Source organism: Nerophis ophidion, linkage group LG19 (genome assembly GCF_033978795.1).
Source record: "Nerophis ophidion isolate RoL-2023_Sa linkage group LG19, RoL_Noph_v1.0, whole genome shotgun sequence".
NCBI lineage: Eukaryota > Metazoa > Chordata > Actinopteri > Syngnathiformes > Syngnathidae > Nerophis > Nerophis ophidion.
Genome location: NC_084629.1, coordinates 39,223,588 through 39,249,751, shown reverse-complemented (window position 1 = coordinate 39,249,751; position 26,164 = coordinate 39,223,588). Strand labels below are relative to the sequence as shown.

The 26,164-nt window shown below is 41.7% G+C and overlaps 1 protein-coding gene across 5 annotated transcripts in view; it reads right to left on the bottom strand.

Annotated features, from left to right (window-relative positions):
• Positions 1-26,164, bottom strand: part of lrch1 (leucine-rich repeats and calponin homology (CH) domain containing 1) — a 141,497-nt gene that overhangs the window by 61,870 nt on the left and 53,463 nt on the right. For all 5 annotated transcript variants that reach the window (XM_061879948.1, XM_061879949.1, XM_061879951.1 and 2 more), the window contains exons 5-9: positions 15,549-15,685; positions 15,362-15,492; positions 6,492-6,579; positions 4,137-4,242; positions 2,431-2,531 (exon numbers count right to left, since the gene is read on the bottom strand). In XM_061879948.1, the coding sequence (XP_061735932.1) occupies positions 2,431-2,531; positions 4,137-4,242; positions 6,492-6,579; positions 15,362-15,492; positions 15,549-15,685 (563 nt within the window). The remainder of the gene's footprint in view (positions 1-2,430; positions 2,532-4,136; positions 4,243-6,491; positions 6,580-15,361; positions 15,493-15,548; positions 15,686-26,164) is intronic.

Genomic DNA, 26,164 nt, shown 5'->3' with positions numbered 1-26,164 from the left:
CAGTTTTTAAATCATCTCACTAAAATGTTTAGGGATCAAAAAGGGCTGAACTCATTAAAGAGTTAAAATGAGTTAAACATTATTATTATTTATGTGTTTATTTTTTTCAATAATAATATTTTTTTTGTTTTGTTGTAATACTGCAGGTATAAAGTAGACTAAAAATGTACTATAGCAGCAATATAAAATATAACATATATGTCACATTTACATATTATACATACATATATTTTTTCTTCTCTGTTTTAATGCGCTTTTTGTTAAAACCGTGTTTTTCATGTCAAAAACACGAAATATGCAGTATATTCCCTCTCAAAATTTTACATTTTTTAAAATTCATTATTATTTTTTTAACAATGGCAGTGTTTAAAAAAAAATTCTCACTAAAATTCTTAGGGATCAAAAAGAGCTTAAGTCACTAAAGAGTTAAAATGAGTCGGACATTATTATTATTTAATTTTTTACCTTTCAAATGCATCCGTCGATTATATGTGTTTCTTTGTTTTGTTTTAGAGACTTAGACTTAAACAAACTTTATTGATCAACACAGGAAACTGTTGCAGACAGTAACTCGGTTACAAAGGATGGAAAGGATAATGCAGGTAAAATTAGACTAAAAATGTACCACAGTAGCAATATAAAATATAACATGTATGCCGTATTTACATATTTTGTATATATATGGGGTCGCTGGTGACTATCTCAGCTGCATTCGGGCGGAAGGTGAGGTGCACACTGGACAAGTCGCCATCTCATCACAGGGCCAACACAGATAGACAGACAACATTCACAACCTAGGGATCATTTAGTTTTGCCAATCAACCTATCTATATATATATATATATATATATATATATATATATATATATATATATATATATATATATATATATATGAATAAAATAAAGAAATTCTGAGTGAATATATTGCATATTTTGTGTTTTCGATATAAAAAAACTGGGATTTCTTAAGCAAAAAGCGCATAAAAAACTGAAAAAAATTAAATTAAAAATTTATTATATATGTATATATTTATATATATATATATATATGAATAAAATAAAAAAATTCTGAGTGAATATATTGCATATTTTGTGTTTTTGATATAAAAAAAAATGGGATTTCTTTGGCAAAAAGCGCATAAAAATCTGAAAAAAATAAAAATAAAAATGTATTATATATGTATATACATATATATATATATATGAATTAAAAAAAAATCGAAACTTTTGAGAGGGAATATATTCCATATTTTGTGTTTTTGACATGAAATAACTGGGTTTTATATAACAAACAGCGCATAAAAAACAGAAAAAAATTAAATGAAAAAATTATTATATATATATATATATGAATTTTAAAAATATCTAAATTTTTGACAGGGAATTTATTGCATATGTTTTGTTTTTGACGTAAAATAACTGGGTTTTATTTAACAAAAAGCATATAAAAACTGTTTTTTTAATAGTATATATATATATATATATATATATATATATATATATATATAATGTGTATATATATATATATATAAATGTATATAAATATATATACGTATATTTTTTCAATATTATATATATATATTATTTATATACATTTATTTTTTTTTAAATAAAAATATTACTCTCTATACACACATACATACATATATATATATATATATATATATATATATATATATATATATATATATACTATAATTTTTTTTAAATTCTGTTTTCTATGCACTTTGTGTTAAGTAAAACCCTGGTTTTTTTTATGTCAAAAACACAAAATATGCAACAAATTTTTGATTGTTTTTAATTCATTATTATTTTTGGAGCAATGACAGTTTAAAATAAAATCTCACTAAAATTCTTCGGGATCAAAAAGGGCTTAACTCATTAAAGAGTTCAAAATGAGTCAAGACATTATTATTATTTCTTGTTCGGTCGATTATACGTGTTTATTATTTTTATTAAATGTTTTTTTTTGGTTTGTCTTATTCGCTTTTTAATTTTAGAATAAAACTATTTCAAAGTGTAATATCTTGCATGCGTCAATAATTCATAACAACATGGATTTACTATTATTTCCCAGCAATGACAATTTAATTAAAACATCCTTAGTATTATTTCAGTCAACTTGTTTACCTTTTAAGTATTTTTTTTAGGAAAATAGGAACTTGAGCCCGTATTTGATGTCAGATGTTGACCAGGGACTTCCCCGCCATGTTGCCAAGCTAAATAATGAAGACTTGGGGACAATTCAGGACTTGAGTCAGCACGGGGTTGATTAAAAAGTGCAAAGGAGTTATTTTTCATGATCCAAACGACGACTTCCAGATGCGAGAATAACTTTATGAGCGTGCCGGGCTGTTCTTGTCTCCTTATATGGTCGTCACCGAGTTTGCACAGACCACGGACTAGTTTTCGGCGGCTGCAGGACTACCTTGATGTAGCTGATGAAGCGAGGGTCTCTGTAGGCCAGCTGCTCCTTCAGCGCCTCCGTGGGACTCTCCTCCGTCAGGCGGACCGGCTCCGAGTTGGAATCTGCACGGGCGGGAACAAAAACAATGCTCATAATAATAATAAACACATTTGTTTATTTTGTCCCTTCCACAACATTATTGCACTCTCCAACGTACTTCTGCAACATTTACAAATGAACTTATTATGATAACTGCCGTTAGATCTTCTTTTATTATCATCTGAAAGTAAGATCCCTTCCCCATCGACAACAAGGCTAATAAGCACGCGGACTTTTGTGAGACTCTGCGATTACTTTGGGAAACACGATGATCTAGAATGTTATATTTTCGAGCCCGAATATAAGGAGGATGAGAGCTACACTAGTGCTGAGTGCGGAACAAGAAACCGGGGATGCAACTCAGTATTCTTCTTCCTCCAAACGCGACGAGTTGAGTTTATACCAAATAGTTCTATTTTGGTTTCAACTGACCACAGGACATTCTCCCAATCCTCTGCTGTATCATCCATGTATCCATTTTGGTATAAACTCAACTGGTGGTGTTTGGAGGAGGAAGAATACTGAGTTGCATCCCAACAACACCATACCTACTGTGAAGCATGGGGGTGGAAACATCATGCTTTGGGGCTGTTTTTCTGCTAAGGGGACAGGACGATTGATCCGTGTTAAGGAAAGAATGAATGGGGCCATGTATCGTGAGATTTGGAGCCAAAACCAAATACTTATTTTCCACCATCATTTACAAATAAATTCTTTAAAATTCCTACAATGTGAATTCCTGGATTTTTTTTTCACATTCTGTCTCTCACAGTTGAAGTGTACCTATGATGAACATTACAGACCTCTGTCATCATTTTAAGTGGGAGAACTTGCACAATCGGTGGTTGACTAAATACTTTTTTGCCCCACTGTGTGTATATATATATATATATATATATATATATATATATATATATATATATATATATATATATATATATATGAGATAAAGTAGTCTTGTGATTTTTTTTCCCCACACCTATATATATATATATATATATATATATATATACACACACACACACACACACACATACATATGTACATATATAAACATATATACACATACATATATACATACATATATGTATGTATACATATATGTATGTATACATATATACATATATATATATATATATATACATACAGATATATATAAACATATATACACATACATATATGTATGTATACATATATACATACATATATATATACATACAGACACATATAAACATATATACACATACATATATGTATGTATACATATATACATACATATATATATACATACAGATACATATAAACATATATACACATACATATATACATACATATATGTATGTATACATATATACATACATGTATATATACATACAGATACATATAAACATATATAGCTTCATGTTTTACTGCACTTAAATAAAGTCTCCAAGTGTAGGCCTCCTTGTCCCCTAAGACTGGATATGACATCATGTAGGACCTGAGGGGAACCTTTAGGACCACGAGTGTTGTTTTAATTCCCTCCAAACGTTTCCTGGTGTAACACGTCTTAGTTTTAGTGGCTGACCCAGTTCTCGCTGATTGAGGTCTATTTGAGTCCGGGTCTGGGGACTCAGACTGTGTCCTACCTGTCAGGGAGCTGATGTGTTCGCTGGAGTCGTCCTTACTCAGTCCGTCCTCCTCCCTGATGTTGCTCATGGGCACGTTGACACTCTGGCTGTCCTCGTCAGACGGCTGCAACACAAACAAACAAACAAACAAACAAACAAACAAACAAACACACACACCAAGTTGACTTGTGGCTCTTGTGTCCTCAGTCTTTGGGGACCCTCTACCTTTGAGGGCCGCCCACAGGAAAGCGTGCAGTGACCAGTTTCCATCCATCTTCTGGCTTATTCCGAGTGGGGTTGCGGGGGCAGCAGCCTAAGCAGAGGAACCCGGACTTCCCTTTTGTTCAAGCCCCTCTCGGGGGACCCCGATTGGGTCACAAACCACTCATTTTTTTAAAATGTTTTTTTTTAATGCTTTATGCCCTTTTTGTTTTCATAAGCTTTTAGGTTATGATAAGCCAAAGTTGATCAACATACGATCTATCTATCCATTATACATTTTTATGATTTTTTAAAATATTTAAAAAAAAATTTGTATGCCCTTTTTGTTTTCATCAGCTTTTCTTTTTTTTTTTTTATTGGTAAACACAATCATTTTTCTCCCAAAAATATTTCAACGTTTTTTAACAATTAATCTCTAGATCGCTTTTTGATGTCTTTGTTTGTTAATTAAAACCCTGTTTTTTTCATGTCAAAAAAATTCAAAATATTCAATATATTTCTTCCCAAAATGTTCTAATTGATTTTGATTCATTATTATTTTTTAAACAATGTAAGTTTTTTTTTTTTTTTTTAATGTCATCAATATTCTTAGGGATCAAAACGGGTCCAACTCATAATAGTGTTAAAAATAAATCACACTTTTTTTTTTCAACTTTACTTAGGCTGCTGCCCCCGCGACCCCACTCTTAATAAGCCAACTTTGATCAACTTACGATCTGTCCATCTATTATACATTTTTTTATTTTTAAAATATTTTTTTAAATTGTTTTATGCCCTTTTTGTTTTCGTAAGCTTTTATTTTTAAACATTTTTTTTTGCAAACACAACCATTTTTCTCCGTAACAAATTTCAACGTTTTTTCAACAAGAAATCTCTAGATTGCTTTTTTTTATGTCTTTGTTTTGTTTATTAAAACCCTATTTGTTCATGTAAAAAAAACGCAAAATACACAATATATTTCCAACCAAAATTTTCAAGTTGGTTTTGATTCATTATTATTTTTTGACCAATGACAGTTTTTTTTTTGTTTTAAATCTCATCAATATCCTAGTATTATTTTTAAAATAGTTTTTAAAAAAGCAAAATATGCACTATTTTCCCTCCCAAAATTTTCAAATTGATTTTGATTCATTATTATTTTTTTAACAATGACAATTTAAAAAAATAATAAAAAAATCTCATTAATATTCTTAGGGATCAAAAAGCAAACCAAAATAAACAAAAGGCATTGAAGCTTTTGGAAGGCTATGCAGAACCAAACTAGAACTAAACTGGCTACAAAGTAAACAAAAAACAGAATGCTGGACGACAGCAAAGACTTACTGTGGATCAAAGATGGCGTCCACAAAGTACATCCGAACATGACATGACCATCAATAATGTCCCCACAAAGAAGGGAAACAACAACTGAAATATTGATTGCTAAAACAAAGTAGATCAAAGGAAGACATGAAACCGCTACAGGAAAATACCAAAACATTTAAAAAACCCACCAAAATAGAAAAAATTAAAACCTCTTAAAGCCCAAGCTGTTTGTCTCCATGCTTTTTTAATTTCTCTTTGCTATTTGGGCTTATTGGACCCCAAAGGGAATGAGCGGTAGGAAATGGATGGATTAGAATAAAAACGAAGAATCATCTTTTGACATGATGTACTTAGTCCATGAGTACACATACATGTAATTCATGTTTACTGACATGCTAAGTCCTATTTTTACACTTTTTTTTCTTCTCCAAACTCCATTGTACGTTATAGTCTTCTGACACCACCAGATGGCAGTATAAGTGTCCACATAAGTGGCCGTAAGACCCCAATTCAGTAGTGTAGACCATTTTGGAAATAAGAGCTAAAAGGTGCTGTGGCCACTTTAGAGGTTTAAGTGGCAATGATTATGTGGTGAAATGTGTCCTCTGCATTGTTCACCCCCTGGGAAGTGAGGGGAGCAGTGAGCAGCAGCAGTGGCCACGCCCGGGAATAATTTTTGGTGATTTAATCCCCAATTCCAACTTTTGATGCTGACTGTCAAGCAGGGAGCTTAATGGCTCCCATTTTTATAGTCTTTGGTATGACTCGGCCGGGCTAAAGTCAGAAGTCCATTAGTCCGTCTAAGCTGAGAAGCGAAAGTGAAAGGAGACAAAAGGCGGCACATACCTCCGTCGCAGACAGCCTCTTGTCCCCGATGTCGCTGCCGACTCCCGAGTCGCTGTCCTGCTTGCGCTGCTGCTCCATGTCCTCCACACTGCACACAGAACACACACACTCTCGCTCTAATCCTGCTCACCACTTCAAGACTACGCCTCCACCACATGTCCCACATGGTGGAGGTGTGGGAAGGAGGCAGGTGTGGATAGGTAAGGCTTTGGGGTGGAGAAAGAGAGAGAGGGTCAGGAAGAGCAGTGCACCTACAGCGGGGACACCCAAAGCATTTAAGTCCCATCTTAAAACTCATTTGTATACTCTAGCCTTTAAATAGACCCCCTTTTAGACCAGTTGATCTGCCGTTTCTTTGCTGCTCTGCCCCCATCTCCTTTGTGGAGGGAGGGACACAGGTTCAGTGACCACAGATGATGCGCTAGCTGTCCAAAGTCAGGACCGCTGGTTGGGGACATCTCTGCTCTGCTGACCTGTCCCACTATGGACTGGACTCTCACTATTATGTTAGATCCACTATGGACTGGACTCTCACTATTATGTTGGATCCACTATGGACTGGACTCTCACTATTATGTTAGATCCACTATGGACTGGACTCTCACACTATTATGTTAGATCCACTATAGACTGGACTCTCACTATTATGTTAGATCCACTATGGACTGGACTCTGACACTATTATGTTAGATCCACTATGGACTGGACTCTCACACTATTGTGTTAGATCCACTATAGACTGGACTCTCACTATTATGTTAGATCCACTATGGACTGGACTCTTACTATTATGTTAGATCCACTATGGACTGGATTCTCACACAATTATGTTAGATCCACTATGGACTGGACTCTCACTATTATGTTGGATCCACTATGGACTGTACTGTCACACTATTATGTTAGATCCACTATGGACTGGACTCTCACACTATTATGTTAGATCCACTATGGACTGGACTCTCACACTATGATGTTAGATCCACTATGGACTGGACTCTCACTATTATGTTAGATCCACTATGGACTGGACTCTCACTATTATGTTAGATCCACTATGGACTGGACTCTCACACTATTATGTTAGATCCACTATGGACTGGACTCTCACAATATTATGTTAGATCCACTATAGACTGGACTCTCACTATTATGTTAAATCCACTATGGACTGGACTCTCACTATTATGTTAGATCCACTATGGACTGGACTCTCTCACTATTATGTTAGATCCACTATGGACTGGACTCTCACACTATTATGTTATATCCACTATGGACTGGACTCTCACTATTATGTTAGATCCACTATGGACTGGACTCTCACACTATTATGTTAGATCCACTATAGACTGGACTCTCACTATTATGTTAGATCCACTATGGACTGGACTCTCACTATTACGTTAGATCCACTATGGACTGGACTCTCACTATTATGTTGGATCCACTATGGACTGGAATCTCACTATTATGTTAGATCCACTATGGACTGGACTCTCACTATTATGTTATATCCACTATGGACTGGACTCTCACTATTATGTTAGATCCACTATGGACTGGACTCTCACTATTATGTTAGATCCACTATGGACTGGACTCTCATTATTATGTTAGATCCACTATGGACTAGACCTCCACATCTGCGGTGGTAGATAGGTCGTAGTACCCGACACATTTCCGTCAGTGCCTACAAAAGTATCCATCCCTGGGGTGATGACCCGTACGCACTTGAAATGTGAGTAGACAAGTGTGGAGAGGAACACTTAACGTGTGAAACTGCCCACGTGTCGGAAGTGTTTCGTGTGGGCGGACATTCCACAGCTCCACATCCTCACTCAAAACCCAGAGAGCGAGTACATGGTGTTCTCTCTCACTCCTCCCTTCCCTTGCTTCCTCCTTATGTCCGCCCGGCCTTCACCTCCACCCGGGCTGCTCCGTTTTACACCAAGTCACTCAGGAGGGCGACTAAAATCCATCCATCCATCCGTCTTCTTCCGCTTACCCGAGGTCGGGTCGCGGGGGCAGCAGCCTAAGCAGGGAAGCCCAGACTTCCCTCTCCCCAGCCACTAGGTCCAGCTCCTCCCAGGGGATCCCAAGGCGTTCCCAGGCCTCCTACCGGTCAGACGTGCCCTAAACATCGTTCGGGTGGTATCCTGACCAGATGCCGGAACCACCTCATCTGGCTCCTCTCGATGTGAAGGAGCAGCGGCTTTACTTTGAGTTCCTCCCGGATGGCAGAGCTTCTCACCCTATCTCTAAGGGAGGGAACCGCCACCCGGCGGAGGAAACTTATTTTGGCCGCTTGTACCCGTGATCTTGTCCTTTCGGTCATAACCCAAAGCTCATGACCATAGGTGAGGATGGGAACGTAGATCGACCGGTAAATTGAGAGCTTTGCCTTCCGGCTCAGCTCCTTCTTCACCACAACGGATCGATACAGCGTCCGCATTCCTGTCGATCTCACCATCCACTCTTCCCTCACTCGTGAACAAGACTCCCAGGTACTTGAACTCCTCCACTTGGGGCAAGGTCTCCTCCCAAACCCGCAGATGGCACTCCACCCTTTTCTGGGCGAGAACCGTGGACTCGGACTTGGAGGTGCTGATTCACATCTCAGTCGCTTCACACTCGGCAACTAAAATATCTAAGATATTTATCATTTTGGCCGCTTGTACCCGTGATCTTGTCCTTTCGGTCATAACACCACAGGTGAGGATGGGAACGTAGATCGACCGGTAAATTGAGAGCTTTGCCTTCCGGCTCAGCTCCTTCTTCACCACAACGGATCAATACAGCGTCCGCATTCCTGTTGATCTCACCATCAACTCTACCCTCATTCGTGAACAAGACTCGTAGGTACTTGAACTCCTCCACTTGGGGCAAGGTCTCCTCCCACACCCGCAGATGGCACTCCACACTTTTCCGGGCGAGAACCATGGACTCGGACTTGGAGGTGCTGATTCACATCCCAGTCGCTTCACACTCGGCAACTAAAATATCTAAGATATTTATCATTTTGGCCGCTTGTACCCGTGATCTTGTCATTTCGGTCATGACCCAAAGCTCATGACCATAGGTGAGGATGGGAACGTAGATCGACCGGTAAATTGAGAGCTTTGCCTTCTGGCTCAGCTCCTTCTTCACCACAACGGATCGATACAGCTTCCGCATTACTGAAGACGCCACACCGATCCGCCTGTCTATCTCACCATCCACTCTTCCCTCACTGGTTAACAGGACTCCCAGGTACTTGAACTCCTCCACTTGGGGCAAGGTCTCCTCCCAAACCCGCAGATAGCACTCCACCCTTTTCTGGGCGAGAGCCGTGGACTCGGACTTGGAGGTGCTGATTCACATCCCAGTCGCTTCACACTCGGCAACTAAAATATCTAAGATATTTATCATTTTGGCCGCTTGTACCCGTGATCTTGTCTTTTCGGTCATAACACCATAGGTGAGGATGGGAACGTAGATCGACCGGTAAATTGAGAGCTTTGCCTTCTGGCTCAGCTCCTTCTTCACCACAATGGATCGATACAGCGTCTGCATTACTGAAGACGCCGCACCGATCCGCCTGTCGATCTCACCATCCACTCTTCCCGACTCCCAGGTGCTAGCGGGGGTGTATAATGGAGCCCGGACTAATCAGGGAGGCATGGGATGGTGGGTATTTCTTATGTTGCGTTTATAAAGTGTTACAGTGCAGATGTTCTCCCGAAATGTGTTTGTCACTATTGTTTGGTGTGGGTTCACAGTGTGGCGCATATTAGTAAGAGTGTTAAAAGTTGTTTATATCACACCCCTCATTGTAACCTGTATGGCTGTTGAGTAAGTATGCCTTGCATTCGCTTATGTGTGTCTGCAGAAGCCTCATACAACATGCGAATAGTCTGGTAAGCTATTTGTTACGATTGTGTAGGGCGCTAAATGCATTGTCATCATAACACGCCCTTATTATTGTTGTTTGGGTGAAAATCAGCAGACAGTCGAGAGAAAAGTTGCTCTGAAACTCGGTAGTCTCCCGGAAAAATTGAGATGTCGTCAAGCGGCATTCAAATAAAACTCGCACTAATAATACATTTTCATATTAAGGTGTGGGTCGCATGTCTGAGACCCCTGGTTTATACATAACACAAAGCAAAACAAAACCTTGTACGCTGTGTTATTTCATTTTAAATTTCAAAAAGAGTCTTGTGGCTCCTATAGTTTTCTTTATTTTGTGAAACGGGTCAAAATGGCTCTTTGAGTGGTAAATGTTGGCGACCCCTGCTGTAGACGATGCTACATATGTGCAAAGTAAACCACATGATGTTAGTACATCAATCGAGGAAAACGATCAAACTACATACATGGCATACTGTAATTTGATTTTGATATTTTTGTATCTTGATAGATTGAAAATGAACACCATTGAGTTGACTGAAGAACATTATCACATCATTCATTCAGAAAATATAAATAACGACAAATAAAGATAGAATACTATCAACCGCAACATGTAAGTGTAAAAAAACAACAACATTATTATTTGTACATTTTCAGAATGTGCTTCTATTTTTAAACACAGAAAACAATCTGGAGGTGTCTTTATTTTTAAGTTATCATGCAGGTATTTTACCAGTCCGGCCCACTTGCGAGTAGATTTTTCTCCACGTGGCCCCCCGTCTAAAATGAGTTTGACACCCCTGTTCTAGTGGGAACTCTCATTCAACCCTTTTTCCATTACGCTTGCACCTCCTGGTACCCCAGCACCTCCAAAACCCTCAACTCTAGACATCCCAGAACAAGCTAGTCCAGTTACTTTTAGACCTCCACCCCAGATCACACCTTACTCCTACCCACTTCTCCAAAGTGGGCTGGCTCAGGGTGGAGGACAGAGTAAAACAACTTGCACTGAGCCTAGTCTATAAAATCCGCTACACCTCCTTGATCCCGAAGTACATGTCAAACTACTTCCTTAACGTAAATGACCGCCATAACCACAACACCAGGGGGAGCTCCACAAACCACGTTAAACCCAGATTCCCATCTAACAAAGGTCTGAACTCATTCTCTTTCTATGCCACATCAATGTGGAATGCACTCCCAACAGGTATAAAAGTAAGTGCATCTCTATATTCCTTCAAAAGCGCTCTAAAACAACACCTCCAGGTAACTTCAACACTTTACTAATACCCTCCTCCATTCACATCCCATCTCCCCGGATTATAAACAACTCAAATGTACTTCTAATGTATATACTTGTTCTTATGCTATGTGAACTCACTATGTTCTCTGCTGGCTGTACATATCCTACTAAATAAGACCTACACTGTTTCAATGTCCACATTTCTCTGTTGATGCAATTATTGATGACTGAAGTACTGATATCAACCAAAGCTCCTCATCCCACCCCCGGATTGTAAATAATGTAAATAATTCAATGTATATACTATGATGATTAACTTGTGTGATGACTGTATTATGTTGATAGTATATATTTGTACCATGAATTGATTAACGTGGACCCCGACTTAAACAAGTTGAAAAACTTATTGGGGTGTTACCATTTAGTGGTCAATTGTACGGAATATGTACTGAACTGTGCAATCTACTAATAAAAGTATCAATCAATCAATCAGGTGGTAGAAAAGGTTGAAGGTAGATAGGTGGTAGAAAAGGTTGAAGGTAGGTGGTGGAAAAGGTTGAAGGTAGGTAGGTGGTAGAAAAGGTTGAAGGTAGGTGGTGGAAAAGGTTGAAGGTAGGTAGGTGGTAGAAAAGGTTGAAGGTAGGTGGTGGAAAAGGTTGAAGGTAGGTAGGTGGTAGAAAAGGTTGAAGGTAGGTAGGTGGTAGAAAAGGTTGAAGGTAGGTAGGTGGTAGAAAAGGTTGAAGGTAGGTGGTTGAAAAGGTTGAAGGTAGGTAGGTGGTAGAAAAGGTTGAAAATAGGTGGTAGAAAAGGTTGAAGGTAGGTAGGTGGTAGAAAAGGTTGAAGGTAGGTGGTGGAAAAGGTTGAAGGTAGGTAGGTGGTAGAAAAGGTTGAAGGTAGGTGGTGGAAAAGGTTGAAGGTAGGTAGGTGGTAGAAAAGGTTGAAGGTAGGTAGGTGGTAGAAAAGGTTGAAGGTAGGTGGTGGAAAAGGTTGAAGGTAGGTAGGTGGTAGAAAAGGTTGAAGGTAGGTAGGTGGTAGAAAAGGTTGAAGGTAGGTGGTGGAAAAGGTTGAAGGTAGGAAGTTGGTAGAAAAGGTTGAAGGTAGGTAGGTGGTAGAAAAGATTGAAGGTAGGTGGTAGAAAAGGTTGAAGGTAGGTAGGTGGTAGAAAATGTTGAATGAATGTAGGTGGTAGAAAAGGTTGAAGGTAGGTGGTACAAAAGGTTGAAGGTAGGTAGGTGGTAGAAAAGGTTGAAGGTAGGTGGTACAAAAGGTTGAAGGTAGGTAGGTGGTAGAAAAGGTTGAAGGTAGGTGGTAGAAAAGGTTGAAGGTAGGTAGGTGGTAGAAAAGGTTGAAGGTAGGTGGTAGAAAAGGTTGAATGAATGTAGGTGGTAGAAAAGGTTGAAGGTAGGTAGGTGGTAGAAAAGGTTGAAGGTAGGTGGTAGAAAAGGTTGAAGGTTGGTGGTACAAAAGGTTGAAGGTAGGTAGGTGGTAGAAAAGGTTGAAGGTAGGTGGTAGAAAAGGTTGAATGAATGTAGGTGGTGGAAAAGGTTGAAGGTAGGTAGGTGGTAGAAAAGGTTGAAGGTAGGTGGTAGAAAAGGTTGAAGGTTGGTGGTAGAAAAGGTTGAATAAATGTAGGTGGTAGAAAAGGTTGAAGGTAGGTGGTAGAAATGGTTGAAGGTAGGTAGGTGGTTGAAAAGTTTGAAGGTAGGTAGGTGGTAGAAAAGGTTGAAGGTAGGTAGGTGGTAGAAAAGGTTGAATGAATGTAGGTGGTAGAAAAGGTTGAAGGTAGGTGGTACGAAAGGTTGAAGGTAGGTAGGTGGTAGAAAAGGTTGAAGGTAGGTGGTAGAAAAGGTTGAATGAATGTAGGTGGTAGAAAAGGTTGAAGGTAGGTAGGTGGTGGAAAAGGTTGAAGGTAGGTGGTAGAAAAGGTTGAAGGTTGGTGGTAGAAAAGGTTGAATAAATGTAGGTGGTAGAAAAGGTTGAAGGTAGGTGGTAGAAATGGTTGAAGGTAGGTAGGTGGTTGAAAAGTTTGAAGGTAGGTAGGTGGTAGAAAAGGTTGAAGGTAGGTGGTAGAAAAGGTTGAAGGTAGGTGGTAGAAAAGGTTGAAGGCAGGTAGGTAATAGAAAAGGTTGAAGGTAGGTAGGTGGTAGAAAAGGTTGAAGGTAGGTGGTAGAAAAGGTTGAAGGCAGGTAGGTAATAGAAAATGTTGAAGGTAGGTAGGTGGTAGAAAAGGTTGAAGGTAGGTGGTAGAAATGGTTGAAGGTAGGTGGCAGAAAAGGTTGAAGGCAGGTAGGTAATAGAAAAGGTTGAAGGTAGGTGGCAGAAAAGGTTGAAGGTAGGCGGTAGAAAAGGTTGAAGGCAGGTAGGTAATAGAAAAGGTTGAAGGTAGGTGGTAGAAAAGGTTGAAGGTAGGTAGGCAGTTGAAAAGTTTGAAGGTAGGTGGTAGAAAAGGTTGAATAAATGTAGGTGGTAGAAAAGTTGAAGGCAGGTAGGTAATAGAAAAGGTTGAAGGTAGGTAGGTGGTAGAAAAGGTTGAAGGTAGGTGGTAGAAAAGGGTTGTAGGTAGGTAGGTGGTAGAAAATGTTGAAGGTAGGTAGGTGGTAGAAAAGGTTGAAGGTAGGTAGGTGGTAGAAAAGGTTGAAGGTAGGTGGTAGAAAAGGTTGAAGGTAGGTGGTAGAAATGGTTGAAGGTAGGCGGTAGAAAAGGTTGAAGGTAGGTAGGCGGTTGAAAAGTTTGAAGGTAGGTGGTAGAAAATGTTGAATAAATGTAGGTGGTAGAAAAGGTATAAGATAGAAAGTAAAAAGTGGTAGAAGGTGGAATGGACAACATTGTAGAAGGTAGATATGTCACGGAAAGAATGTAAGAAGGTAGAAGGTAAAAAGGTAAAAATTCAAAGGTAGAAGGTAGAAGGTAGGACATAGAAGGAAGAAGGTAGAAGAAGTTAAAAGGTAACCGATCACCGGTAGGAAGAAGACAAAGAAGAAGAAGGTGGAAGGAAGGTAAAAGGTAAAAGAAGGTAGAACATGGTAGTAGATATATACATCACTGTATTGTTTGTTGTTTGTAAAAGGTGAAAGATGGAGTGTAGAAGCACAAACAGGGAATGTTGTCACCTTGTGTAAAAAGTAAATAAAAAGAATACAACAAACCTTTTTCAACTTATATTCAATTGAATAGACTGCAAAGACAAGATATTTCATCTTCACACTGAGAAACTTTGGTATTTGTTTTGCAACTAATCATGAAGTTAGAAAGTAACCGACAGCAACACATGTCAAAAAATGCATTTTTACCAGTGTGTTACATGGCCTTTCCTTTGAACAACACTCAGTGCAGGTTTGGGAACTGAGGAGACACATTTTTGAAGTGCAATTCTTTCCCATTCTTGCTTGATGTACAGCTTAAGTTGTTCAACAGTCTCCTGCTTCATATTTTAGCCTGCACACATTTTCAATGTCTGGACTACAGGCAGGCCAGTCTAGTACCAGCACTCTTTTACTATGAAGCCACCATGTTGTAATAAGCAGGGGCAAAAAAATAAGAAAGTTTCTCAGTGTGAAGATGAAATATCTTGTCTTTGCAGTCTAATTAATTGAATATAAGTTGAAAAGGATTTGTTGTATTCTCTTTTTATTTAGCATTTACACAACCTGAGAACTTCACAGGTGTTGCAGAATGTAAACAGTTGGCTCCTCCTTCCTGATAGGTTGATGTTCTTTTGGACAAAGAAAGAACTCACCTGCCCAGGACAGGACGCGACAGGCTGAGGCGCTCCAAGACGGGCAGGTAGAGGGCGTCGGCCATCTTCTCGCTGCGACACGCCTCCATGCTGAGATACTTGAAGATGTGCACTTTGCCCTTCAGGCAGATCTGAGGAAAAGACGCCCGTGAGGATGGAGACCAGCGGGACTGAGACGGGAGGTCACCTGTGCCGGGGGGCTCTGCAGCGGGTTGTTCTCCAGCCGCAGGGCCTGAAGCTGCCTCATCTTCCTGTAGCCCACAGGGATGGTGGACACCTTGTTGCACGAGAAGTCCAACTTGACCAGAGGAAGGTGGGCCAGGTCTGGATGGAGACAACGGACTGTTAGCCAGGAAGTCTTGCATTACTTTCTTGATGTTCCATTGACTCCTGCAATGACCAAACATCTGCCTTGGTCTGCTGGTCCACCTGCCCGCCAGGACCCAAGTCTACATTAAACATGGCCAGCCAAGTCCCATGGGTAGGGGGGGGAGAAAAGTGAGAAAAGTCGGCAAAAGTCCAAATTTTGTCCTAAATAACTACCCGGGTTCCAGTCCCGCAAGTCCCAGGATGCCCAAAATGTCCAAAACAAGCCAAGACAAGTCACACAAAAAGGGGGGGAGAAAAGTCGGCAAAAGTCCAAATCTGGTCCTAAATAACTAATTGGGTTCCAGTCCCACAAGTCCAAGGATGCCCGAAATGTCGAAAACCAGCCAAGACAAGTCCCACGGGTAGGGGGGGAGAAAAGTCGGCAAAAGTCCAAATTTGGTCCTAAATAACTACTTGGGTTCCAGTCCCACAAGTCCAAGGATGCCCAAAATGTCCAAAACAAGCCAAGACAAGTCACACAAACAGGGGGGGAGAAAAGTGAGAAAAGTCGGTAAAAGTCCACATTTGGTCCTAAATAACTACTTGGGTTCCAGTCCCACAAGTCCAAGGATGCCCAAAATGTCGAAAACCAGCCAAGACAAGTCCCACGGGTAGGGGGGGAGAAAAGTCGGCAAAAGTCCAAATTTGGTCCTAAATAACTACTTGGGTTCCAGTCCCACAAGTCCAAGGATGCCCAAAATGTCCAAAACAAGCCAAGACAAGTCACACAAAAAGGGGGGGAGAAAAGTGAGAAAAGTCGGTAAAAGTCCAAATTTGGTCTTAAATAATTACTTGGGTTCCAGTCCCACAAGTCCAAGGATGCCCAAAATGTCCAAAACAAGCCAAGACAAGTCCCACGGGTAGGGGGGGAGAAAAGTCGGCAAAAGTCCAAATTTGGTCCTAAATAACTACTTGGGTTCCAGTCCCACAAGTCCAAGGATGCCCAAAATGTCCAAAACCAGCCAAGACAAGTCCCACGGGTAGGGGGGGAGAAAAGTCGGCAAAAGTCCAAATTTGGTCCTAAATAACTACTTGGGTTCCAGTCCCACAAGTCCAAGGATGCCCAAAATGTCCAAAACAAGCCAAGACAAGTCACACAAAAAGGGGGGGAGAAAAGTTGGAAAAGTCGGCAAAAGTCCAAATTTGGTCCTAAATAACTACCCAGGTTCCAGTACCACAAGTCCAAGGATGCCCAAAATGTCCAAAACAAGCCAAGACAAGTCCCACGGGTAGGGGGGTAGAAAAGTCGGCAAAAGTCCAAATTTGGTCCTAAATAACTACTTGGGTTCCAGTCCCACAAGTCCAAGGATGCCCAAAATGTCCAAAACAAGCCAAGACAAGTCACACAAAAAGGGGGGGAGAAAAGTCGGCAAAAATCCAAATTTGGTCCTAAATATCTACTTGGGTTCCAGTCCCACAAGTCCAAGGATGCCCAAAATTTCCAAAACAAGCCAAGACAAGTCCCACGGGTAGGGGGGGAGAAAAGTCGGCAAAAGTCCAAATTTGGTCCTAAATAACTACTTGGGTTCCAGTCCCACAAGTCCAAGGATGCCCAAAATGTCCAAAACAAGACAAGACAAGTCACAAAAAAAGGGGGGGAGAAAAGTGAAAAAAGTCGGCAAAATTCCAAATTTGGTCCTAAATAACTAATTGGGTTCCAGTCCCATAAGTCCAAGGATGCCCAAAATGTCCAAAACCAGCCAAGACAAGTCCCACGGGTAGGGGGGGAGAAAAGTCGGCAAAAGTCCAAATTTTGTCCTAAATAATTACTTGGGTTCCAGTCCCACAAGTCCAAGGATGCCCAAAATGTCCAAAACAAGCCAAGACAAGTCACACAAAAAGGGGGGTAGAAAAGTGAGAAAAGTCGGCAAAATTCCAAATTTGGTCCTAAATAACTAATTGGGTTCCAGTCCCATAAGTCCAAGGATGCCCAAAATGTCCAAAACCAGCCAAGACAAGTCCCACGGGTAGGGGGGGAGAAAAGTCGGCAAAAGTCCAAATTTGGTCCTAAATAACTACTTGGGTTCCAGTCCCACAAGTCCAAGGATGCCCAAAATGTCCAAAACAAGCCAAGACAAGTCACACAAAAAGGGGGGTAGAAAAGTGAGAAAAGTCGGTAAAAGTCCAAATTTGGTCCTAAATAATTACTTGGGTTCCAGTCCCACAAGTCCCAGGATGTCAAAAATGTCCAAAACAAGCCAAGACAAGTCACACAAAAAGGGGGGTAGAAAAGTGAGAAAACTCGGCAAAAGTCCAAATTTGGTCCTAAATAACTACTTGGGTTCCAGTCCCACAAGTCCAAGGATGCCCAAAATGTCCAAAACCAGCCAAGACAAGTCCCACGGGTAGGGGAGGAGAAAAGTCGGCAAAAGTCCAAATTTGGTCCTAAATAACTACTTGGGTTCCAGTCCCACAAGTCCAAGGATGCCCAAAATGTCCAAAACAAGCCAAGACAAGTCACACAAAAAGGGGGGTAGAAAAGTAAGAAAAGTCGGTAAAAGTCCAAATTTGGTCCTAAATAACTACTTGGGTTCCAGTCCCACAAGTCCAAGGATGTCCAAAACAAGCCAAGACAAGTCACACAAAAAGGGGGGGAGAAAAGTGAGAAAAGTCGGTAAAAGTCCAAATTTTGTCCTAAATAACTACCCAGGTTCCAGTCCCGCAAGTCCCAGGATGCCCAAAATGTCCAGAACGTGCCAAGACAAGTCACACAAAAAGGGGGGGAGAAAAGTGAGAAAAGTCGGTAAAAGTCCAAATTTGGTCCTAAATAACTACTTGGGTTCCAGTCCCACAAGTCCAAGGATGCCCAAAATGTCCAAAACGTGCCAAGACAAGTCACACAAAAAGGGGGGGAGAAAAGTTGGCAAAAGTCCAAATTTTGTCCTAAATAACTACTTGGGTTCCAGTCCCACAAGTCCAAGGATGCCCAAAATGTCCAAAACAAGCCAAGACAAGTCCCACGGGTAGGGGGGGAGAAAAGGGAGAAATGTCGGCAAAAGTCCAAATTTTGTCCTAAATAACTACCCAGGTTCCAGTCCCGCAAGTCCAAGGATGCCCAAAATGTCCAAAACGTGCCAAGACAAGTCACACAAAAAGGGGGGGAGAAAAGTTGGCAAAAGTCCAAATTTTGTCCTAAATAACTACCCGGGTTCCAGTCCCACAAGTCCCAGGATGCCCAAAATGTCCAAAACGTGCCGAGACAAGTCACACAAAAAGGGGGGTAGAAAAGTCGGCAAAAGTCCAAATTTGGTCCTAAATACCTACTTGGGTTCCAGTCCCACAAGTCCAAGGATGCCCAAAATGTCCAAAACAAGCCAAGACAAGTCCCACGGGTAGGGGGGGAGAAAAGTCGGCAAAAGTCCAAATTTGGTCCTAAATATCTACTTGGGTTCCAGTCCCACAAGTCCAAGGATGCCCAAAATTTCCAAAACAAGCCAAGACAAGTCCCACGGGTAGGGGGGGAGAAAAGTCGGCAAAAGTCCAAATTTGGTCCTAAATAACTACTTGGGTTCCAGTCCCACAAGTGCAAGGATGCCCAAAATGTCCAAAACAAGACAAAACAAGTCACACAAAAAGGGGGGGAGAAAAGTGAAAAAAGTCGGCAAAATTCCAAATTTGGTCCTAAATAACTAATTGGGTTCCAGTCCCATAAGTCCAAGGATGCCCAAAATGTCCAAAACCAGCCAAGACAAGTCCCACGGGTTGGGGGGGAGAAAAGTCGGCAAAAGTCCAAATTTTGTCCTAAATAATTACTTGGGTTCCAGTCCCACAAGTCCAAGGATGCCCAAAATGTCCAAAACAAGCCAAGACAAGTCACACAAAAAGGGGGGGGAGAAAAGTGAGAAAAGTCGGCAAAATTCCAAATTTGGTCCTAAATAACTAATTGGGTTCCAGTCCCATAAGTCCAAGGATGCCCAAAATGTCCAAAACCAGCCAAGACAAGTCCCACGGGTAGGGGGGGAGAAAACTCGGCAAAAGTCCAAATTTGGTCCTAAATAACTACTTGGGTTCCAGTCCCACAAGCCCAAGGATGCCCAAAATGTCCAAAACAAGCCAAGACAAGTCACACAAAAAGGGGGGTAGAAAAGTGAGAAAAGTCGGTAAAAGTCCAAATTTGGTCCTAAATAATTACTTGGGTTCCAGTCCCACAAGTCCCAGGATGTCAAAAATGTCCAAAACAAGCCAAGACAAGTCACACAAAAAGGGGGGTAGAAAAGTGAGAAAACTCGGCAAAAGTCCAAATTTGGTCCTAAATAACTACTTGGGTTCCAGTCCCACAAGTCCAAGGATGCCCAAAATGTCCAGAACCAGCCAAGACAAGTCCCACGGGTAGGGGAGGAGAAAAGTCGGCAAAAGTCCAAATTTGGTCCTAAATAACTACTTGGGTTCCAGTCCCACAAGTCCAAGGATGCCCAAAATGTCCAAAACAAGCCAAGACAAGTCACACAAAAAGGGGGGTAGAAAAGTAAGAAAAGTCGGTAAAAGTCCAAATTTGGTCCTAAATAACTACTTGGGTTCCAGTCCCACAAGTCCAAGGATGTCCAAAACAAGCCAAGACAAGTCACACAAAAAGGGGGGGAGAAAAGTGAGAAAAGTCGGTAAAAGTCCAAATTTTGTCCTAAATAACTACCCAGGTTCCAGTCCCGCAAGTCCCAGGATGCCCAAAATGTCCAGAACGTGCCAAGACAAGTCACACAAAAAGGGGGGGAGAAAAGTGAGAAAAGTCGGTAAAAGTCCAAATTTGGTCCTAAATAACTACTTGGGTTCCAGTCCCACAAGTCCAAGGATGCCCAAAATGTCCAAAACGTGCCAAGACAAGTCACACAAAAAGGGGGGGAGAAAAGTTGGCAAAAGTCCAAATTTTGTCCTAAATAACTACCCGGGTTCCAGTCCCACAAGTCCCAGGACGCCCAAAATGTCCAAAACGTGCCGAGACAAGTCACACAAAAAGGGGGGTAGAAAAGTCGGCAAAAGTCCAAATTTGGTCCTAAATAACTACTTGGGTTCCAGTCCCACAAGTCCAAGGATGCCCAAAATGTCCAAAACAAGCCAAGACAAGTCCCACGGGTAGGGGGGGAGAAAAGGGAGAAATGTCGGCAAAAGTCCAAATTTTGTCCTAAATAACTACCCAGGTTCCAGTCCCGCAAGTCCAAGGATGCCCAAAATGTCCAAAACGTGCCAAGACAAGTCACACAAAAAGGGGGGGAGAAAAGTTGGCAAAAGTCCAAATTTTGTCCTAAATAACTACCCGGGTTCCAGTCCCACAAGTCCCAGGATGCCCAAAATGTCCAAAACGTGCCGAGACAAGTCACACAAAAAGGGGGGTAGAAAAGTCGGCAAAAGTCCAAATTTGGTCCTAAATAACTACTTGGGTTCCAGTCCCACAAGTCCAAGGATGCCCAAAATGTCCAAAACAAGCCAAGACAAGTCCCACGGGTAGGGGGGGAGAAAAGTCGGCAAAAGTCCAAATTTGGTCCTAAATATCTACTTGGGTTCCAGTCCCACAAGTCCAAGGATGCCCAAAATTTCCAAAACAAGCCAAGACAAGTCCCACGGGTAGGGGGGGAGAAAAGTCGGCAAAAGTCCAAATTTGGTCCTAAATAACTACTTGGGTTCCAGTCCCACAAGTGCAAGGATGCCCAAAATGTCCAAAACAAGACAAAACAAGTCACACAAAAAGGGGGGGAGAAAAGTGAAAAAAGTCGGCAAAATTCCAAATTTGGTCCTAAATAACTAATTGGGTTCCAGTCCCATAATTCCAAGGATCCCCAAAATGTCCAAAACAAGCCAAGACAAGTCCCACGGGTAGGGGGGGAGAAAAGTCGGCAAAAGTCCAAATTTGGTCCTAAATATCTACTTGGGTTCCAGTCCCACAAGTCCAAGGATGCCCAAAATTTCCAAAACAAGCCAAGACAAGTCCCACGGGTAGGGGGGGAGAAAAGTCGGCAAAAGTCCAAATTTGGTCCTAAATAACTACTTGGGTTCCAGTCCCACAAGTGCAAGGATGCCCAAAATGTCCAAAACAAGACAAAACAAGTCACACAAAAAGGGGGGGAGAAAAGTGAAAAAAGTCGGCAAAATTCCAAATTTGGTCCTAAATAACTAATTGGGTTCCAGTCCCATAAGTCCAAGGATGCCCAAAATGTCCAAAACCAGCCAAGACAAGTCCCACGGGTTGGGGGGGAGAAAAGTCGGCAAAAGTCCAAATTTTGTCCTAAATAATTACTTGGGTTCCAGTCCCACAAGTCCAAGGATGCCCAAAATGTCCAAAACAAGCCAAGACAAGTCACACAAAAAGGGGGGGGAGAAAAGTGAGAAAAGTCGGCAAAATTCCAAATTTGGTCCTAAATAACTAATTGGGTTCCAGTCCCATAAGTCCAAGGATGCCCAAAATGTCCAAAACCAGCCAAGACAAGTCCCACGGGTAGGGGGGGAGAAAACTCGGCAAAAGTCCAAATTTGGTCCTAAATAACTACTTGGGTTCCAGTCCCACAAGCCCAAGGATGCCCAAAATGTCCAAAACAAGCCAAGACAAGTCACACAAAAAGGGGGGTAGAAAAGTGAGAAAAGTCGGTAAAAGTCCAAATTTGGTCCTAAATAATTACTTGGGTTCCAGTCCCACAAGTCCCAGGATGTCAAAAATGTCCAAAACAAGCCAAGACAAGTCACACAAAAAGGGGGGTAGAAAAGTGAGAAAACTCGGCAAAAGTCCAAATTTGGTCCTAAATAACTACTTGGGTTCCAGTCCCACAAGTCCAAGGATGCCCAAAATGTCCAGAACCAGCCAAGACAAGTCCCACGGGTAGGGGAGGAGAAAAGTCGGCAAAAGTCCAAATTTGGTCCTAAATAACTACTTGGGTTCCAGTCCCACAAGTCCAAGGATGCCCAAAATGTCCAAAACAAGCCAAGACAAGTCACACAAAAAGGGGGGTAGAAAAGTAAGAAAAGTCGGTAAAAGTCCAAATTTGGTCCTAAATAACTACTTGGGTTCCAGTCCCACAAGTCCAAGGATGTCCAAAACAAGCCAAGACAAGTCACACAAAAAGGGGGGGAGAAAAGTGAGAAAAGTCGGTAAAAGTCCAAATTTTGTCCTAAATAACTACCCAGGTTCCAGTCCCGCAAGTCCCAGGATGCCCAAAATGTCCAGAACGTGCCAAGACAAGTCACACAAAAAGGGGGGGAGAAAAGTGAGAAAAGTCGGTAAAAGTCCAAATTTGGTCCTAAATAACTACTTGGGTTCCAGTCCCACAAGTCCAAGGATGCCCAAAATGTCCAAAACGTGCCAAGACAAGTCACACAAAAAGGGGGGGAGAAAAGTTGGCAAAAGTCCAAATTTTGTCCTAAATAACTACCCGGGTTCCAGTCCCACAAGTCCCAGGATGCCCAAAATGTCCAAAACGTGCCGAGACAAGTCACACAAAAAGGGGGGTAGAAAAGTCGGCAAAAGTCCAAATTTGGTCCTAAATAACTACTTGGGTTCCAGTCCCACAAGTCCAAGGATGCCCAAAATGTCCAAAACAAGCCAAGACAAGTCCCACGGGTAGGGGGGGAGAAAAGGGAGAAATGTCGGCAAAAGTCCAAATTTTGTCCTAAATAACTACCCAGGTTCCAGTCCCGCAAGTCCAAGGATGTCCAAAATGTCCAAAACGTGCCAAGACAAGTCACACAAAAAGGGGGGGAGAAAAGTTGGCAAAAGTCCAAATTTTGTCCTAAATAACTACCCGGGTTCCAGTCCCACAAGTCCCAGGATGCCCAAAATGTCCAAAACGTGCCGAGACAAGTCACACAAAAAGGGGGGTAGAAAAGTCGGCAAAAGTCCAAATTTGGTCCTAAATAACTACTTGGGTTCCAGTCCCACAAGTCCAAGGATGCCCAAAATGTCCAAAACAAGCCAAGACAAGTCCCACGGGTAGGGGGGGAGAAAAGTCGGCAAAAGTCCAAATTTGGTCCTAAATATCTACTTGGGTTCCAGTCCCACAAGTCCAAGGATGCCCAAAATTTCCAAAACAAGCCAAGACAAGTCCCACGGGTAGGGGGGGAGAAAAGTCGGCAAAAGTCCAAATTTGGTCCTAAATAACTACTTGGGTTCCAGTCCCACAAGTGCAAGGATGCCCAAAATGTCCAAAACAAGACAAAACAAGTCACACAAAAAGGGGGGAGAAAAGTGAAAAAAGTCGGCAAAATTCCAAATTTGGTCCTAAATAACTAATTGGGTTCCAGTCCCATAAGTCCAAGGATGCCCAAAATGTCCAAAACCAGCCAAGACAAGTCCACGGGTAGGGGGGGAGAAAAGTCGGCAAAAGTCCAAATTTGGTCCTAAATATCTACTTGGGTTCCAGTCCCACAAGTCCAAGGATGCCCAAAATGTCCAAAACAAGCCAAGACAAGTCACACAAAAAGGGGGGGGAGAAAAGTGAGAAAAGTCGGCAAAATTCCAAATTTGGTCCTAAATAACTAATTGGGTTCCAGTCCCATAAGTCCAAGGATGCCCAAAATGTCCAAAACCAGCCAAGACAAGTCCCACGGGTAGGGGGGGAGAAAACTCGGCAAAAGTCCAAATTTGGTCCTAAATAACTACTTGGGTTCCAGTCCCACAAGCCCAAGGATGCCCAAAATGTCCAAAACAAGCCAAGACAAGTCACACAAAAAGGGGGGTAGAAAAGTGAGAAAAGTCGGTAAAAGTCCAAATTTGGTCCTAAATAATTACTTGGGTTCCAGTCCCACAAGTCCCAGGATGTCAAAAATGTCCAAAACAAGCCAAGACAAGTCACACAAAAAGGGGGGTAGAAAAGTGAGAAAACTCGGCAAAAGTCCAAATTTGTCCTAAATAACTACTTGGGTTCCAGTCCCACAAGTCCAAGGATGCCCAAAATGTCCAGAACCAGCCAAGACAAGTCCCACGGGTAGGGGAGGAGAAAAGTCGGCAAAAGTCAAATTTGGTCCTAAATAACTACTTGGGTTCCAGTCCCACAAGTCCAAGGATGTCCAAAACAAGCCAAGACAAGTCACACAAAAAGGGGGGGAGAAAAGTGAGAAAAGTCGGTAAAAGTCCAAATTTTGTCCTAAATAACTACCCAGGTTCCAGTCCCGCAAGTCCCAGGATGCCCAAAATGTCCAGAACGTGCCAAGACAAGTCACACAAAAAGGGGGGGAGAAAAGTGAGAAAAGTCGGTAAAAGTCCAAATTTGGTCCTAAATAACTACTTGGGTTCCAGTCCCACAAGTCCAAGGATGCCCAAAATGTCCAAAACAAGCCAAGACAAGTCCCACGGGTAGGGGGGGAGAAAAGGGAGAAATGTCGGCAAAAGTCCAAATTTTGTCCTAAATAACTACCCAGGTTCCAGTCCCGCAAGTCCAAGGATGCCCAAAATGTCCAAAACGTGCCAAGACAACACACAAAAAGGGGGGGAGAAAAGTTGGCAAAAGTCCAAATTTTGTCCTAAATAACTACCCGGGTTCCAGTCCCACAAGTCCCAGGATGCCCAAAATGTCCAAAACGTGCCGAGACAAGTCACACAAAAAGGGGGGTAGAAAAGTCGGCAAAAGTCCAAATTTGGTCCTAAATAACTACTTGGGTTCCAGTCCCACAAGTCCAAGGATGCCCAAAATGTCCAAAACAAGCCAAGACAAGTCCCACGGGTAGGGGGGGAGAAAAGTCGGCAAAAGTCCAAATTTGGTCCTAAATATCTACTTGGGTTCCAGTCCCACAAGTCCAAGGATGCCCAAAATTTCCAAAACAAGCCAAGACAAGTCCCACGGGTAGGGGGGAGAAAAGTCGGCAAAAGTCCAAATTTGGTCCTAAATAACTACTTGGGTTCCAGTCCCACAAGTCCAAGGATGCCCAAAATGTCCAAAACAAGACAAGACAAGTCACACAAAAAGAGGGGGAGAAAAGTGAAAAAAGTCGGCAAAATTCCAAATTTGGTCCTAAATAACTAATTGGGTTCCAGTCCCATAAGTCCAAGGATGCCCAAAATGTCCAAAACAAGCCAAGACAAGTCACACAAAAAGGGGGGTAGAAAAGTGAGAAAAGTCGGCAAAATTCCAAATTTGGTCCTAAATAACTAATTGGGTTCCAGTCCCATAAGTCCAAGGATGCCCAAAATGTCCAAAACCAGCCAAGACAAGTCCCACGGGTAGGGGGGGGAGAAAACTCGGCAAAAGTCCAAATTTGGTCCTAAATAACTACTTGGGTTCCAGTCCCACAAGTCCAAGGATGCCCAAAATGTCCAAAACAAGCCAAGACAAGTCACACAAAAAGGGGGGTAGAAAAGTGAGAAAAGTCAGTAAAAGTCCAAATTTGGTCCTAAATAATTACTTGGGTTCCAGTCCCACAAGTCCCAGGATGTCAAAAATGTCCAAAACAAGCCAAGACAAGTCACACAAAAAGGGGGGTAGAAAAGTGAGAAAACTCGGCAAAAGTCCAAATTTGGTC